General features: G+C 35.3%; 2 protein-coding genes across 12 annotated transcripts in view; one reads left to right on the forward strand and one right to left on the reverse strand.

The window, feature by feature from the left end:
• Positions 1 to 1,384: 1,384 nt before the first annotated feature.
• Positions 1,385 to 11,204, forward strand: LOC106880269 (protein-lysine N-methyltransferase SMYD4). Of its 5 annotated transcripts, none has more exons than XM_052973277.2 (2): positions 1,385 to 1,468; positions 8,415 to 11,204. In XM_052973277.2, the coding sequence occupies exon 2, from the start codon at positions 8,430 to 8,432 to the stop codon at positions 10,410 to 10,412; it is 1,983 nt and encodes a 660-aa protein (XP_052829237.1). In that variant the 5' UTR covers positions 1,385 to 1,468; positions 8,415 to 8,429; the 3' UTR covers positions 10,413 to 11,204. The 5 variants fall into 5 exon arrangements, with proteins under 5 accessions (XP_052829237.1, XP_089219874.1, XP_089219875.1 ...); XM_089363748.1 differs by having other exon boundaries at positions 1,461 to 2,415; XM_089363749.1 differs by lacking the exon at positions 1,385 to 1,468 and adding an exon at positions 2,774 to 3,053.
• A 3,513-nt stretch (positions 11,205 to 14,717) lies between these two features.
• LOC106880268 (oxysterol-binding protein-related protein 11) overlaps positions 14,718 to 16,008 on the reverse strand; it is a 177,224-nt gene continuing 175,933 nt past the window's right edge. For 6 of the 7 annotated variants that reach the window (XM_089363742.1, XM_052973273.2, XM_089363744.1 and 3 more), the window contains one exon: positions 14,718 to 15,565. In XM_089363742.1, coding sequence (XP_089219868.1) covers positions 15,209 to 15,565 — 357 coding nt within the window. In that variant the 3' untranslated portion in view covers positions 14,718 to 15,208. The remainder of the gene's footprint in view (positions 15,566 to 16,008) is intronic. The other variant, XM_052973272.2, reaches the window with a different exon arrangement.

Genomic DNA, 16,008 nt, shown 5'->3' on the forward strand with positions numbered 1-16,008 from the left:
CTGTTTAACTTTATTATCTAGCAGCTGATTTTCGCTTAGCATGCACAACCAGTGAATATTTGCTACTGGTGGAGCTCAAGACAGCAAAAATCCAGATTTAACAATGCCACCCCCGCTTCTGGGTGAATTTCGTCTGCCACTGATGATATATCTCTGGAATGACTTGACGTTTATTGGTTGCTTAATAGACCGATCACATGAAACTATTGCGGTTTGCTCGTGATGTCTGACCGCGTATCCAGGGATCAGTTTCGAATCTCTGCTACATATATTTCAACACAATTTCCGTCTATCAAATCTACTTACAAGGCATTGGTTGGTCCAAGATATCGCGCACTGGGACTGAACCCGTCACTACGTTTGTGCAAAGCGAGTTTCTTAACCCCTCAACTATGCCAGCACTTAAGAAGTTTTGAAGTATTCAAAATGTAGATTAATGTCAAAAAAATGTTAGAGTTATTCTTTTCTACTATAGGCACAAGGCCCGAAATTTTTGGGGAGGAAGCCAGTCGATTAGATCGACCCCAGTACGTAACTGGTACTTAATTTATCGACCCCGAAAGAATGAAAGGCAAAGTCGACCTCGGTGGAATTTGAACTCAGAACGTAGCGGCAGACGAAATACCGCGAAGCATTTCGTCCGGCGTGCTAACGTTTCTGCCAGCTCGCCGTTTTAGTGTTAGAGTTATTATTGCGATCCTAAATGTGATTATTCTTATGAAGTTGATGTTATAAACATTAAGGACCCTATCCCAAGTACCAGTAATTCCGTGCAAACATACATATAAACAAATATAGCAAGTATAACCAAAAGACTATGCGTGTGTGTGTGTGTGTGTGCGCGCGTGGGGGGGGGGATAATGGAAAATATTGGACCCCATCAGACTTCGAAATCTGCCCGTATCCAGTAGTGTAGTTAGAGAGTGTGTACCGCCCGAGGCATCCTTCGAGTTTGTCGCTCCCCTCCGGGACTCCCAAACGTATCCAGGCTTATTCAGCAGACCTAAGGGTGTCGCGCTCATAAGATCGTCGTCCGGAGAGCACCGTCACAACCCATCCAACAACGTTACTGTCCATATTTATGTAGTGTGTGGGGGTGAGATGTAAAGAAAATCTCTGGCAAAAAGGAGTTCTAATGTTTCAAGAATTCCTAAAACTTCTTTCACTTCTTTCCACCCTGGTTAAAAATATTGAGTGTATTTAAGCTTGCTTCTTATCTTATAGCATTTCAAGTAAACTCAATGAAAGCGTGGGTAACATTTTCTTCAAAATCATCTAGAAATCGTCTATTATAAAACTCAAGAAAGGCACTTTTCTATTTCCCCTTCATACAACATCTGTGTATCTATTTGCTGTTCCTCCTCTTTACCTAACTCTTTATCTCTCTCTTTTCACATCTATCTGTTGCTCCGCTTTCTCAGTTTCTCTTTCTTCTTTTCACGTATTTTCTTGCTACATCTACTTTTCGGTAAGGTTTTTATTTTCTTCTGTCGCCCCATCGTTCTCCCTCCTATTTTGTACATCTATGTATCTGTTACTAGCACCATTCTCTTTCCTTCGTGTCTTTTTTTTTTATTCTATACGTCCCTCACACATTTGTACGCCTACACATAACGTATCTTTTTATTTCACATTTCGTGCATATATTTAGGTAATTGTTTAGTTCGGTATAGTTAAAATAGTAAATAAAAATTAAGGGAGAGATAAGTAATAAAAGTGGCAAAGGGACGAATCAATCTTAGAGGAATCGTGGACTATCATTCAATTAAGAAAAGCTGAGACAACATTCTTCAGTGGTTGGCACGGCGTCGACTAATTATGAATATGTACACCTGTGAAAATTGTAATTCACCATGTGGCCTCACTACACGTGGTGAGGTTACTGATGGAAAATTATGGCACTGCAAGCGCTGTTAAGGAGCAAATCTATTCGTTACCGTTCATTTTTTTGAGAGAAGTTTTATTTCGCCAGTGTTTTATATTGTGTAAAAAGTAGTGTAAGAAGTAGACTTACCTCCCCCTTAATTTTTATTTACTTTTTTAAATTTAACCAAACTGAACAATTACCTATATGTATTTTCTTTGAGAAAATACATATAGGTAATTTTTTTACTACCCTTCCACCGAATGATCATCTCACACACACATACACATTCACAGGCGTGCTCACACGCATTCCACCGAATGAACATCTCACACATACACACACACACACACAGAGAATCGTTCACACGCACGCACATGTTTTTATGTATGAATGCGTGATGAATAAAAAGTAACAATCGTACATCTAAGATAAACAGTTAGACAGAGAGGGAGGGAGGGAGAAGAGAAAGAGTGGTTCTACAGTTGTTACAACATCTAGAGACAAGACAACAATATTTATTTGTCATACACCGACAGTTTCATTTTTACGTAAGTTGAACAAAACTTTCTAACATCTCTCTTGGATACGAACGATTCGATTTTAATTTGTCGTTTTATTGATTGATTATTTTTGCGTTCATGATTCCTGTTCTATCTACCTTGCATAGTTTATACTTAAAAGTAGATAAGTTTTATATGTATATAAAAATAAGTTTGCCATAATTTCAACTATAGGTTACTTTGAAAAGTAAATGGAATATTAAAAATAGGTGGTGACCGATCATCTACCTGATGATTGATTACCTTAATTCTGGGAATAATTTTAATAATGATTGTTAATTTATGCATACATTAAAAGTTGTTTACTTATTAAAACATCCGATACTTAGCAAGCCATGTGTTTGCCAGTGCGCTATGAAGATTACTATATAAGGAAATAGATTTTGCTTCGTAACATAAACAAATGTTTTGTTTAAGATAAGGATTTAACTCACAAATGAAATGATGAGATTATAAAACTATAAATCGGGAATGATAAGATTATAAAATCACGCATTCCTTGACCATTAAAGATGTGAATGACATGAATTGGTTCTAACAAGAAATCGAAACTGATCCATGGATAATTTTCATTTAAAGTAATATTTCTGAGATAGCGACCCAAGTGTAGATTATACTTTATAATTGTGCGTATGTATAAACAGATTCTTTTAAATACCATTTGGTTATTTATATTTTATTTAGTATTATGCAATACGCTTTTTTCATCCTCTCCCTCACACACCCATATCGCTTGTTAATCGGATTATTTTTCATTGTTTATACATTTCTAGTCTAATATATTTATTAGTGAAAACAATTATCAAGTACAATTATATAATATTCCATCGCATATGAGAATACAGTTTTATGAGGATTTGTTGTTACTCCATTATAAATCTAGAATGTTAGGCGCAAAACTTTTCTTATCTGATGACAACCGACATTAAGAAGAGATATTCAAAATTATATTTCAACTCCCGTTTGTACGCACATTTAGCTTACAAGCGCATCTTTTCATGTTACCGATTTTCTGCCATTTAAAATTAAAATAAAAGAAAACGTGAATTTAATTTTATTCACTTTTTTCAACCGATGCCTACCAACTTTAGATTCCTCTAATTTTTATTTACTTGTTTTTTAAGATTAACTCTGCATACAGTTTACATTTCTTTGTGGAAGTTATCTACTTTAATTGTATAATATATTTTAAACATGACTTTATATACTTTACGTAGCTGCAAGGAATCTCATAATCTGTTGCAGAACTAGAATTGTTGTAATTAGAACCAACCAAAGCACAGATCCAGGACCAAGAGAGAGAAAGAGAGAATGTGTGTGTGTGTGTGTGTGTGTTATGAGTGAGTGAGTGGAAAAGAGAGGGAGAGAGAGAACCTGTGGACTGTGATCAGAGTTGTTATTGTTGTTTGACCTTGCTTGAGTAGATCTCGTCTTTTTAAGTCGGCAAGATGCCATTTGCAGAAAATTTCGCTACTTTTTCTAAAGGGTTGAACGACTGACTACGTAGAGATTCCTCGTTGACCTATGTGGTCTGAGTGTAAACCAGTTAGGTAGGAAACTGATATCAAGCCTCACCAGCTGTGAAAAGTAAAGTATTCTGCACTAGTTCCGGGTATGAACATGTGACCAGAGGAGGGGCTAAACAGGCCAGTTAACCAACGGTCTATGATATTTTTATTTATATTTTATGAGGGGCTCTATCTATTCCTTCTTAGAGATAAAGAGAGAACTCTTCAGTAAAAAAATGTTTTTTTATAAATGACATTTTTTGTTCTGTTATTTTTAAGTATATTACATACACTACATGTATAGGTTTATTTTGCTTGTAAGCCAAACATAAATCATTTATGTTTGATATTGATTTCTAAAATAGTTAATGTTTTGTTCAAAAAGAAGCTACGTGTTTACTTAGGCTTGGGGGATCTTGTCAATCTCGGCTTGGGTTTGTTACCACCCTTCCACGGGTTTGCTTGTGATCCTTAAACGGTAGTCCAATGTTTGAATAACTATCTTACCTGTCATAACCTTTAATCGAGATCCTACGATCTCCTCACTACTGCTAATGTATAGCCTTCACTCATATGAAAAGGTTTGTGCCTAAGAAATATTCTAGATTTATAAGAGAGTAATTTAAAATCTACATTGGGCTGTATTCAGATAGAGACTGTATTAGGAAAGGAAAAAAAATTAACATGCTGCGATATTCGGATTAGCGCTAACGCTTCGCCCTCACTAGTTATTTCGGAGCACTGTAGTCAAACTAGAAGTGTGTTCGACAGATTCCGACGAACTTTTTTTACAATTTAGACGGCTAACGATGGATACACTTTAATAATTGAGAAACCCCACGATCGAAATCCTAGCTTCAGTCTTCTTAAAATATCGTTTGAAAAACGCTGTGATGTAGATTAATTTCCTCAAGTATTAACGTCATTTAGTAATTCTATCTAAATGCCTGACGCGAAATGACATTTAATTGGTATAGAAATGTTACAATGCCATGTTTGAGGTGTGTGTGCTCGCGCGTGCGCTTGTGAATGTGTTTTGTCTGTGATTGAGCAGACCCAAGATAGGTGTTACAGCTGTGGACATCTTTTTTGTAAAAGCGTAGTGTATGTAGAAGTTTACTTTCTAATGTGTAGTTCGTATTTGAAGAGGGTAAAATGTGTTCAGGGGTATTTCACAGGTATTTCTAGCACGGTGAAACGTTCTCACTTCCATTTAATTCTAAAACCACACGCTGGCTGTCTCGAATTACAAGGATGAAAATAAATAGTCTCAGACGTAGGAGCAAAACAGTAATTTGATATAAGTTGTGAACTGAGTTTGTCCAACGGCCTCCATCCCGAGACAGTATATCAAGCTTTTTTTTTTTTCTATGAAGAGGTTGTTTGCACCTCGTTCTACCCTTTTGCCTTTTCGGGAGGAAACATGTGAATGGGCCTCATAATTCACTTCTCACAGATGTAGGGAGAAAGAAGTGGGGGGGGGGGGATAGACGCTAGTAGTCGTTTATTGTTTTTATTTATCGATACCAAAATGATGAGACACCAAGCTGACCTCAGTAAGATTTGAAATTCAGCGCAGATAGCCACAATTGATACCGCAAGGCAGTCTATCGACTCTAAAACAAATCTGCCTATTCGCCGTGTTGTTTGTAAAATTAATCATGTTAGCCCTTATAATTTACCCAAGGTATTAACAAGGTTCTTCACCCTTGGCGTAGAGACCCCTGCTGCACATACCTTGTAGGATTGTAATATTAGTAGTAAATAGGGTGGCGAGCTGGCAGAATTGTTAGCATGCTTAGCGGCATTTCATCCGTCTAAGTTCACACCGAGGTCAACCTTGCCTTTCATCCTTTCGATGTCAATAAAATAAGTACCGTTTGATCACTGGGGTCGATGTAATTGACTCCCCAGTAGCCTGAAATTGTCGGCCATACGCCAAAATGTGAAACTAATGTTAATAATAAATTAGCCTGTGATGAAAGAGTGCATTGTGAGAAATATAAATGCAGGCTAAAGCAATAGCCTTCATTTATGTGGTGGGTGGGAATCAAGTAGCAGACATCTAACTGAAGGGTCAGTGATTTGTATCCTGTCTTCAGCACTATTGTCTGTGATCAGGTCACTTAATTCTGCAACAGCTGCTTTTTTTCCCCTACTACCTTATCGTTGTAGACCCTTGAAATTAGGTGTCAAACTCTTCTCATCCCAGCAGGTTCAAAGCTGCGAAAATACAGCAAATCTGATCTCATCAGAGAATATGACAGTGTCCCAAAATGCTAGTGGCCTCTCCACCATCTCACTGGCCCAATCTTTTCTCTGCTTGATGTTGGCTGGTCGAAGTAGTGGCTTCCTTCTTGCTGCTCTACCATAGTAACCAAGTTTGTGGAGATACCCAACAGCTGTTCTGGGACTGACATCAACTTGTTCTGCTATGTCAGAGGCCTTGCAACGAGGATTATCCTTCACACTTCTCTTAGTTAAGAGAATAGTCCTGTCAGAGGGCCCTGGTTGATCTGGGCAAGGTGATGTGGACTTCTTTCCCTCTCTGGTGAATTGCACAATCACCCTATTAACTGTAGAAAGTGGGATCCAAAAGTTTTCTGCGATTTTACACTGACTATGTCCACCTTCAGAATGACCTACAATATGGCCTCTATGAAATTCAGACAGTTCCAAGGCTTCTTTTGTACATGGCATGATTAAACAGCCACATATAGAACCTGAAGCATAAAAATGTCAATTAATAAAAAATATTAACTTTTACAAGTTAGAATAAACATAAAACAATGTTTTATGAGGTGTCTATTTACTTGTCGTGTGTGTGTGTGTGTGCGTGTGTATATATATATATATATATATGGTTAAGAAGTTCACTTTGCAACCATGTAGTTTTGGGTTGAATTTACTATAGCCCTGGGCCGACCAATACCTTGAGAATGAATTTGGTAGACAGAAGTTGTGTGGAAGCCCATTGTGTATGTATGTGTGTATGTACATATACATATGTGTGTTTGTCTCCCCACCATCACTTGACAACCAGTGTTGGTTTGTTTCCATCCTCATAACTTAATTACGCCAAAGGATTAAATCATGATGTGACTGTTTTTCTTTTTCTTCCAAAAAGAAACCTTATATTTATGTAGATTTTCTGTTGACAGAACTTCCATATATTCCCACCAGTCTTTAATCTTTATTCAGTCATACTCTATATTAATCACACTAATCTTACATTTTCAATCAGACAATACTCACTAAGGGTAATGTCCCTCCATCTGAAACAAAATCTTCATGATAACATGCAAGATGTCTTTTACTTGTTCCAGTCACTGGACTGCTAGTGCTTGGGTGCCACCTTGAAGGATTTTAGTTGAACAAATTGCTTCCAATACTTGTTTTTTTTTTTTTAAAGTCTGGTAATTAAACAAAAGTTTACTAAGTTATGGTGACATAAACAAACCAACACTAGTTTGCCATATAAACAAAATCTAGTACACTCTGCTAAGTGGTTGGCATTAGGAAAGGCATCCAGCTGTAGAAACCATACCAAAGCAGACATAGAACCTGGTGGATCCCTCTGGTTTTATCTATCCTTATTAAACCATCTGGTCCATGCCAGTATGGAAAAGAGGATGTTAAATGATTATATATATATATATATATATATATATATATATATATATATATAAAGGCATTACTACAGAATAATGCCACACACTAGACTTCCAAAATAAACACATATTTTGGAAGTCTAATGTGTAGCATTATTCTGTAGTAATGCCCTTATATAAATATAAATGAATAAATATATTCTTGGGAATAAAAAAATGTTTTTTTTTCCCTTATGAATTTTTTTCACACTAGCTTCCTGATAAAATTCTTGTAAAAGATTTTTATCCCATTATTGAATTAATTATATATATATATATAATATAATTTATATAAGGGCATTACTATACAGTAATGCCTCACGCTTAGAGGGACTTTATAAGTCCTTATGAGGTTTTTTCACGCTGACTACTTGATAAATTCTTATAAAGATTTTAGCCTTATATTATATTATATATATATATATATATATATATATATGACAGTTGCTGCACTGACAAGGTGTTAGTTGACCTGGACCATAGAAGACACTAGCTCTAAGTGCTACACAATGAGACTGAACCCAGAATCACATGATTACAAAGCAGGCTTCTTACTGTGAGTACTGTGTAAAGTCATGAGAAAGTAAAATAAGAACATAAAGGCAATGTAGTTAAGAATTTATATGTGAGAATAGAGACAGAAGTAATAGGTGGTGAAGAAACATTGGAAGATTTAAATGGGAGTCACTGAGAAATTAAAATAGCTTTTTAATCAAATTACCTCCAAGTATTTTTTTTTTTCAATCTAAATCACTGAAATGAGAAATAAATTCAAAGTAATTTATCTAATTTACCAGTTGTTACATATTATCTTTCTTTTTATTTCTAGTGTTACAATAACAAAATGTCGGACCTAATTGATAACTGGCGAGATGAGTTACTAATGAATATACAAAATGACGTTAAATGGAAGGACTGGTCGAAAACGTTCAGTTCTGCTGAGACTAACAAAGAGAGATTCACTGCTGTTTACAACTTACCATTTATTGATAAAGTAATAAGAATCGAAGAAATGTCAATTGGGAAGTCAGCATCAGATTCTACAGAGTTTCGAAACAAAGGAAATGCAGAATATGTGAAAAAAAATTATCGAGAAGCATTTAGTTTTTATACAAGGAGCATCCAAAAAGCTCCAGGGATCGGAGATATGCTTGCACTGGGCTATGCCAATAGATCAGCTGTGTATTTTGATATGCAAAAGTATCACCTCTGTTTGAAGGACATTGATTTAGCTCTCAAGAATGACTATCCTAAAAAACTGATGCATAAACTGTTAGAAAGACAAGGTAGATCCAAGTATGAAATTGGTTTAAATGAGGAAGCCATCAAATATTTTGAAGAAGCCATAAAGAGTTTAGTAGACTCCAACCTAGAGAAAGATCGACAAATGGAACGACAAGCAAAACTTGAAAATTTCATCAAAGACTGTCACAATAAATCTAAAGCTAAGGTAAAGGCTGAGGAATGCAATGCTTTTATGAACCCACTTCCTAGTATTGAAGGAGAACGGAGCAGCCAGTTTCCATGTGCTTCAGATGCTATATGTATGAAATATTCCAAAAGTAAAGGAAGATATATTTCTGCTACCAGGGACATAAATGTTGGTGAAGTTCTTGCTATTGAGAAACCTTACAGCTCTGTGATCAATGATGATCATCATTCCAGCCATTGCCATCACTGTTGTAAAAGAGCAGAACATCCAATACCATGTTCTTCATGTGCAGAAGTTGTTTACTGCAACACAATTTGTCGAGAAGAATCTTGGAATCAGTACCACTCTGTAGAATGTTCCATTTTACTGTCAATCAAGCTGTTAGAGTATGATGTTTATCATCTGGCATTAAGAATGGTTATAAAAGCAAATTATGATTATATTAAGAATTTTGAGGAAAGTTTTGCTGATGAAAAATCTACAAAACCTTCAGCATTAGGGTTTAATAAATTAGGTCAATACGATTCTGAAGATTATTGGTCAATCTATAACCTTGTTAACCACTCAGAAGAAAGAACTTTCTCTGATCTATTTCGTCGAACATTAACAGCAGTTTATCTTTTGAAATGTCTAGAGAGAACTAAATTTTTTTCGAAAGCAGACGACTGCAAAGACATTCATCTTATTGTTGGTGGCCATATTCTTCGCCATCTTCAAATGTTACCATGCAATGCTCATGAGATAACTGAACTAAGCATCAATCTAAAACAGCCCTTGAAGTCTAGCGCAGTTGACATTGGATCTGCTGTCTATGCCACACTCAGTTTATTCAATCATTCTTGTGATCCTAATGTTGTGCGACACAGCTATGGGAATCTGTGCGTTGTACGAGCCATCCATCACATTCCCAAAGGAATGGATGTCATTGACAGTTATGGCATTTTATATCCAGTCGACGATAAAGAGAAACGAGAGGCTGAACTTGGTCGTCGATATTTCTTTGACTGTTCCTGTGTAGCCTGTGTTAATGACTGGCCATTGTATGATGACATTCCTAGCCATTCACCTTATTTTAAATGTGAGAAATGCTATCAGGTCCTTGGCCAATTTGAAAATGAAGACCAAGATTTTAATTGCAGAAATTGTGGCGAAAGACAAGTTTTATCTTACAGAGTGAAGGAGCTGATGATAATTGAGCCAAAATTTGATTCAATATTTAATGACGTACTTTCTGGAGATTATTCTGATGAAACTTTCTCTTTTCTTTTAAAACATTTGTCTTTATTGGAATCCTGGATATGTCGACCATGGCAAGACCTCAATAACTGTCAGGAAGCCTTGAAACAAATTTATAGCACCAAAGCAAATCATTACATTTGTGTTGATAAACAGTGAAATTCTTTCAATAGCCTTGAAAATGACAAATTTGGTTGTTTACTGCATGTGAAGCATCTCAAAAATAATTTATATGAAATTTATAAGCTAAGCTCAGAATTTTATGAACTGTTTTTTTTTTAAAGACTTACAACAATTTTTAGTATTTTATTAAAATGACATGCAATGAAGAGCTACATTAGCTTCAAGAGATTGGCAATAAGTTGAAAGAATAAATAACACTTAATGCTATCTGGATGAAAAACCACAAGTTAGTGTTAGCTTTAAAATAATCACTACATTAATTATTTTACCTACAATAACAAAGGAAAAACAATATCTGCCTTTGACTAATATCATCAATAATTTCAGCAAGTATGGGAGACAACTTCAGATATGTTTTGGTCTTATAATGACCTCATTAATGAAGAATAAAATAGTCATTGCTTTTTTTTTTTTTTAACCACATTGCATAATTATTTTTAAACATAATTAATGCAGAGAGGATTAGAACATTAATGCTAAATTAAAGAAGATTGAAATCCTAACACTAAGTTGAAACCTTATTGTCTGTCTGTCATTTTATTTTACCAAAGATATTCTTTTATTAGTTTCAGCCGGTGTTCTGTGGCCGTGCTGGAGTACTGCCAATTGTGATAAATAATTGTAATACAGTGGCAATTATTATAAAGTTGATCATGTTGGTAAGCCAGAGACTGTGAGGAATTTTAACGGCTTTCAAGAAGTAAAACAAAAAATTCAAGCCAGTAATTTTTGTTGATGCAACAAATAAATAATATCAATAATAATATATTAAATATATTTGAGTAATTTATTGAAATCAATTATCTATTCCCTACCCCTTCCCTCCAAAGTTAATTATCCACTGACATTAGAGTGCCTTCTTCCAAATCAGTCTAGCATTTTTACTGGTTTTCAATAAAAAGCAAAGAATGTTTTCATGGTTATAAAAAAAAAATTAACTTATTAACTTCATTTGTTAAATTCGTTTATCTCTATACTTTAATTTTTATAAGCATAAACTATATATATACACAGAAATAAAATAATAATAATATTATATATATATTAAAATAAATGAAAAAGTCCTAATATATACACAACATTTTGTTTTAAATGTAATTTCATGCATTTTATATATTTACTACTTTTCTAATTTATAAAGTATAGCTTCTGACCATATAAAGTTACAAGTCTTGCTTAAAAGATTGCAACGGAACACTGACTACAATCTTAAGCATTCATCTACAAACATCAGTTTATTAGAAATGATTGTCTTAACATTGCTGAAATTGTCTCAAAGAGTCTTGGCTTTCATGAGAACACAGAAGTATTTCAACACCAAAGCCAGTCATTGATTCCACAAGGTCTAATGTATTCTATTACTAAAGCTTCACATCTCTAATTCACATCCTCTGGAGACGGTCATCTTTGACTAAATTCAGAAGTAAGTACCCTGCGTCCTTAGTGAAAATTGAATGTATAAAGCAAATTTTTGATGGGAAGACTAAGGTGATTATGGTTCTGTTACAAGTGTCATGAGAATTGGAACTTAAAGATTGTGTCTAGAAGTTATCTTGAGACAAGTGTAGTACCAAAGGTATTGATGTGTCTGAGACAACAACTTTAGTATGGGCCATCTATATCTGATCAGGTTCAATCAAACATGTACCTAAAATGTAAGACCATGTTGTGCTTAAATGGCAGTTAATTTGACTGAACCTAACTTTTCACAGCAAAATTTTATCAACGTCATTTGCTTCAGAGACGTACGAGGAAACCGTTATGTTGCTGCTAGTTGACCTACTAGAGATAACAGTCTAATGTTCCCAAATCAGACCCATCATCTTAAAGGGTTTCAATGCCTTTCATTATAGGTCTGTTCAAACAGGGTCAACCAAGGGCTTAAATAACACTAACAATAAACTGTATAAGTCAACGAGGGAACCATTACTGAATTTGTTATTTGGTTGCTGAACTTACTAGAAACAACAATCAAACTGCCCACAAATCCAAACAAATTGTCCTGGGAAAGGAAGGAACATGTTTGATGGTGGATGTTCCATTGGTCACTCCACTGAAAGTCCAACTCATATTGAATAAATACCAATTGACATTAACATGTCCCTTAACCCGTTAGGTCTTGTTAGGGTGCTGCAGCCAATGCAGCGTATCTTGGGTGAGAAAGCCTGGTGGAGCCCGTCCCCCACTAGGCTAAACTCATTTCTACAGCTAAGTGCACTGGAGCAACACGAAAAGTGTTTTGTTTGAGAACAATGGAGCGCCTGGTCCAGGGATCAAAACCACAATCTTACGATTGTGAATCCAACACCCTAACCACTAAGCGATGTGCCTCCACTAGTGGTACTCATTTCTACAGCTGAGTGGATTGGAGCAACGTGAAACGAAGTGTTTTGCTCAAGAACACAATGCATCACCTGGTCCAGGAATCGAAACTACAATCTTATGATCATAAATCCAACACCCTAACCACTAAGCCACATGCTTTCACATAAACACCTATACCCTTCCCTTAATTCCCAAACCAAAACATGACAAGGCTGGTCTTTTGAATTACAGCTACACTTCATACAATGGGCTTCAGCAGTTTTCATCTATCCAATTGTACTCAAAAGTCTTAGGTTGATTCCAAAACTCTGTCAAAGATACTTGTCCAAGATGTCACACAGTGAGATTGAACTCAGGACTTGATTGTGAAGTGAACTTCTAAACCACTCAGCCATGACTGCACCCATGCATTAGACAATAGAATTCTAGATACCCTTCATAAGATGGGATGGTCATGGCTGGGGTGCCTTTGATCAGCACTGATCTTGTGGGAGGAGAATAAACCACAACAACTATATGGCACAGTGAGTGAAGTAGGCTGAGGCTTCACCCAGTTTCCCCTGTGTTTAGTGGTTGAGAAACATTTTTGCTCTCTAGAAAGAGGTTGCCAGCCTAGTGAAGAATTTGAACTTGGTACTCTAAGTTAATGAACACAAAGGTTGCATATACATTGCATCTTATTTTGTAAGGCACCATTTAATTAAATTTTCTCATAAAAAATTTAAAAAAAAAATCTAACAAACTTATGGGATACATGCAACACACATGACCTCCACTTCCCACACAGACCCTCCATGTTGTTCAATCTGCTAGAACCACACCTTAGGGTTGACTTGGGGTTGAAAAATAACCTGAAAAACACAGCAGTGAACTGTACCTGCTACCGATATTTATAGTTAGGCAGACAAGAATTTGTAAATATTTAAGACCTGTTGTGAAGGAAAGAAAAACTCAACCACAGAAAACCAACTCAACAATTTAGCCAACTATAGTTCTTGAGGAAATTATATTCGATGAAATTCAAGGCATATGTATCAGGTAGTAAATGATAGCTAAAATGAGATATATCAATTAAGACTAACTAGCAAGACAAACAGATCAGCTGTTAAGAACTTAAGCTTCATGACTGAGAAGATAACAGACCGAGGTAGTTTAGTGAGACTTCAGTAGACTTCACCAATACTAACTATATACTACTGGCACTCCATTGGTTACGACGATGAGGGTTCCAGTTGATCTGATTAATAGAACAGCCTGCTTGTAAAATTAACGGGCAAGTGGCAGAGCACTCCACAGACATGTGTACCCTTAATGTAGTTCTCAGGGAGATTTAGTATGACACAGGACGTGACAAAGCTGGCCCTTTAAATTACAGGTACTACTCATGTCTGCCAGCTGTGTGAACCAAAGCAATGTGAAATAAAGAGTCTTGCTCAAAAACATAATGCATCGCCAGGAATTGAACTCATAACCTTACGATCGTGAGCCGAATACCCTAACCACTAAGCCACACCCCTTTACAACTAACTACATAACCATAAGAAAAAACAAAACAAAATAAAAAGAAAACTAATGCTATGTTGATGAAAGTAACTACTGTATAATAGAAACTTTAAATTATTATGAATATTAAATTTCATAATGGCTAAGTTGGAAAAGTAAGAGTGTATCAATACATACCTTTATACAATAACAGAAAAAAAAACAAACAAAGGCAATAGACCAGGTCTTTTGGAATTCAGTAAAAATTTATGATATGCTTAATATTTACAGCAGAAATAATCACAGAATTTGTTCCATACTTTTTTTTTTTTCTCTCTTTCTTCCTCAATTTCATCACTCATTTTTCGGATAATTGAAAAGTAAGAGATGCAATGGCAGCAAGAGGAAGTATTTTCACAGAATGCCTATATTCTATTATTATTATTATTATTATTATCATTATTATTATTATTATTATTATTATTAACAGATACTTTTTTTTTAATCATATCACAAAAGCAAGTCACTGCAAGCCCACGAAGAAAGGCATCCAGTACATGCAATGTGGAAAGAAAGCAACAGGATTAGCTAAGAAATGCAGCCAAAAGACAAAAAAAAAAAAATCTGATTCTTCAACTGCACTACTGCTGCTAATACCATTTCAACCAAAGCATAGTATATTTTCGTTTGGTCTTCCTTTCTCAAATCAACTGAAATTGTCATGTCATAATGACATATCTGCAGTTATTGTTCAAGTTACTTTTTGAAAGAAAAGAAAAAACAATAGAAACCTCAGGAGGCCACTGAGATAAAAGCAGCTCAGTAGATTTGATGAGGAAGTTGGTCGTCAAACCCTATTCAGCCGACATCAAGCCTGGTCTCGGCCGTTAGGCTTCTAAATAACTCTCTAAGTTAATGAAAGACCTTTCTGAAGTTAAATCACTTCTACAGGATGAAAGCACTCATCAAGAGACATCTTTCAAACATTTTTCGTTTTTGCGAGTTTTCTCGTTCTTATTGGTCCGATTAGTTTTTGGAGAAATTTTCGTTTTGGATAGTGAGTCTTTCTTTTGACTTTTGTCTTTTGAGAAAGTGTTCTCGTTTTTTGGTGCCGCCCCACTGATATCATAGCAGTTATTTGACTGAGACATTTTTTGTTCATTCTGGCTCACTTTATTGCTTTTAAATGGACTTTCAGCACAACTTTTGCCATCTTCGCTGTTGTTGTTATCTTTTATATCCTTGTTTATATCACAGTGCTCTTTATGCCGACTTCGAAGGATTTTATTGTAGACCCAATCTTCTCCATCTAGGTGAAAGTGCTGAAGTAAAAACAAAAGAAAAAAAAAATAAAAGTACCAAACTGTTCAAAAGAAAGTATAAAAGATGGTCATTGACCCTTTTGATAGCAACCCTCCTAAAACAGAACCATTGGTTGTATGATACAAATTCCCAGTTTTAACCCTTTAGCATTCAGATTATTCTGTTAAAATTAAAGCTTATTTATTCACATTATTTTGAATTAAGCGTGAATTACCTTGTAACTCCAAGAATTTGATAATGTAATTGTTTATTTTTACAATGACATAGTAGGTTAAGTGTGAGAGGTTAGATCCAGCTGGTTTCAACATAAAATAGAATATTTTGGCCTGCTGAAGGGTTAAAGAGATCTACATTAAAACCTATCGTCAGAATTTCATGACAACTATTTAATTAATCCTTAATTATTTTCAAAATTAATTGAAACAAAGATAGTATATTTATT

Source organism: Octopus bimaculoides, chromosome 15 (genome assembly GCF_046866305.1).
Source record: "Octopus bimaculoides isolate indiv1 chromosome 15, ASM4686630v1, whole genome shotgun sequence".
Classification (NCBI taxonomy): Eukaryota; Metazoa; Mollusca; class Cephalopoda; order Octopoda; family Octopodidae; genus Octopus; species Octopus bimaculoides.

Excerpts from the sequence above, each read along its gene's own strand:
- LOC106880269 (XM_052973277.2), top strand. The coding sequence starts at position 8,430 with ATGTCGGACCTAATTGATAACTGGCGAGATGAGTTACTAATGAATATA.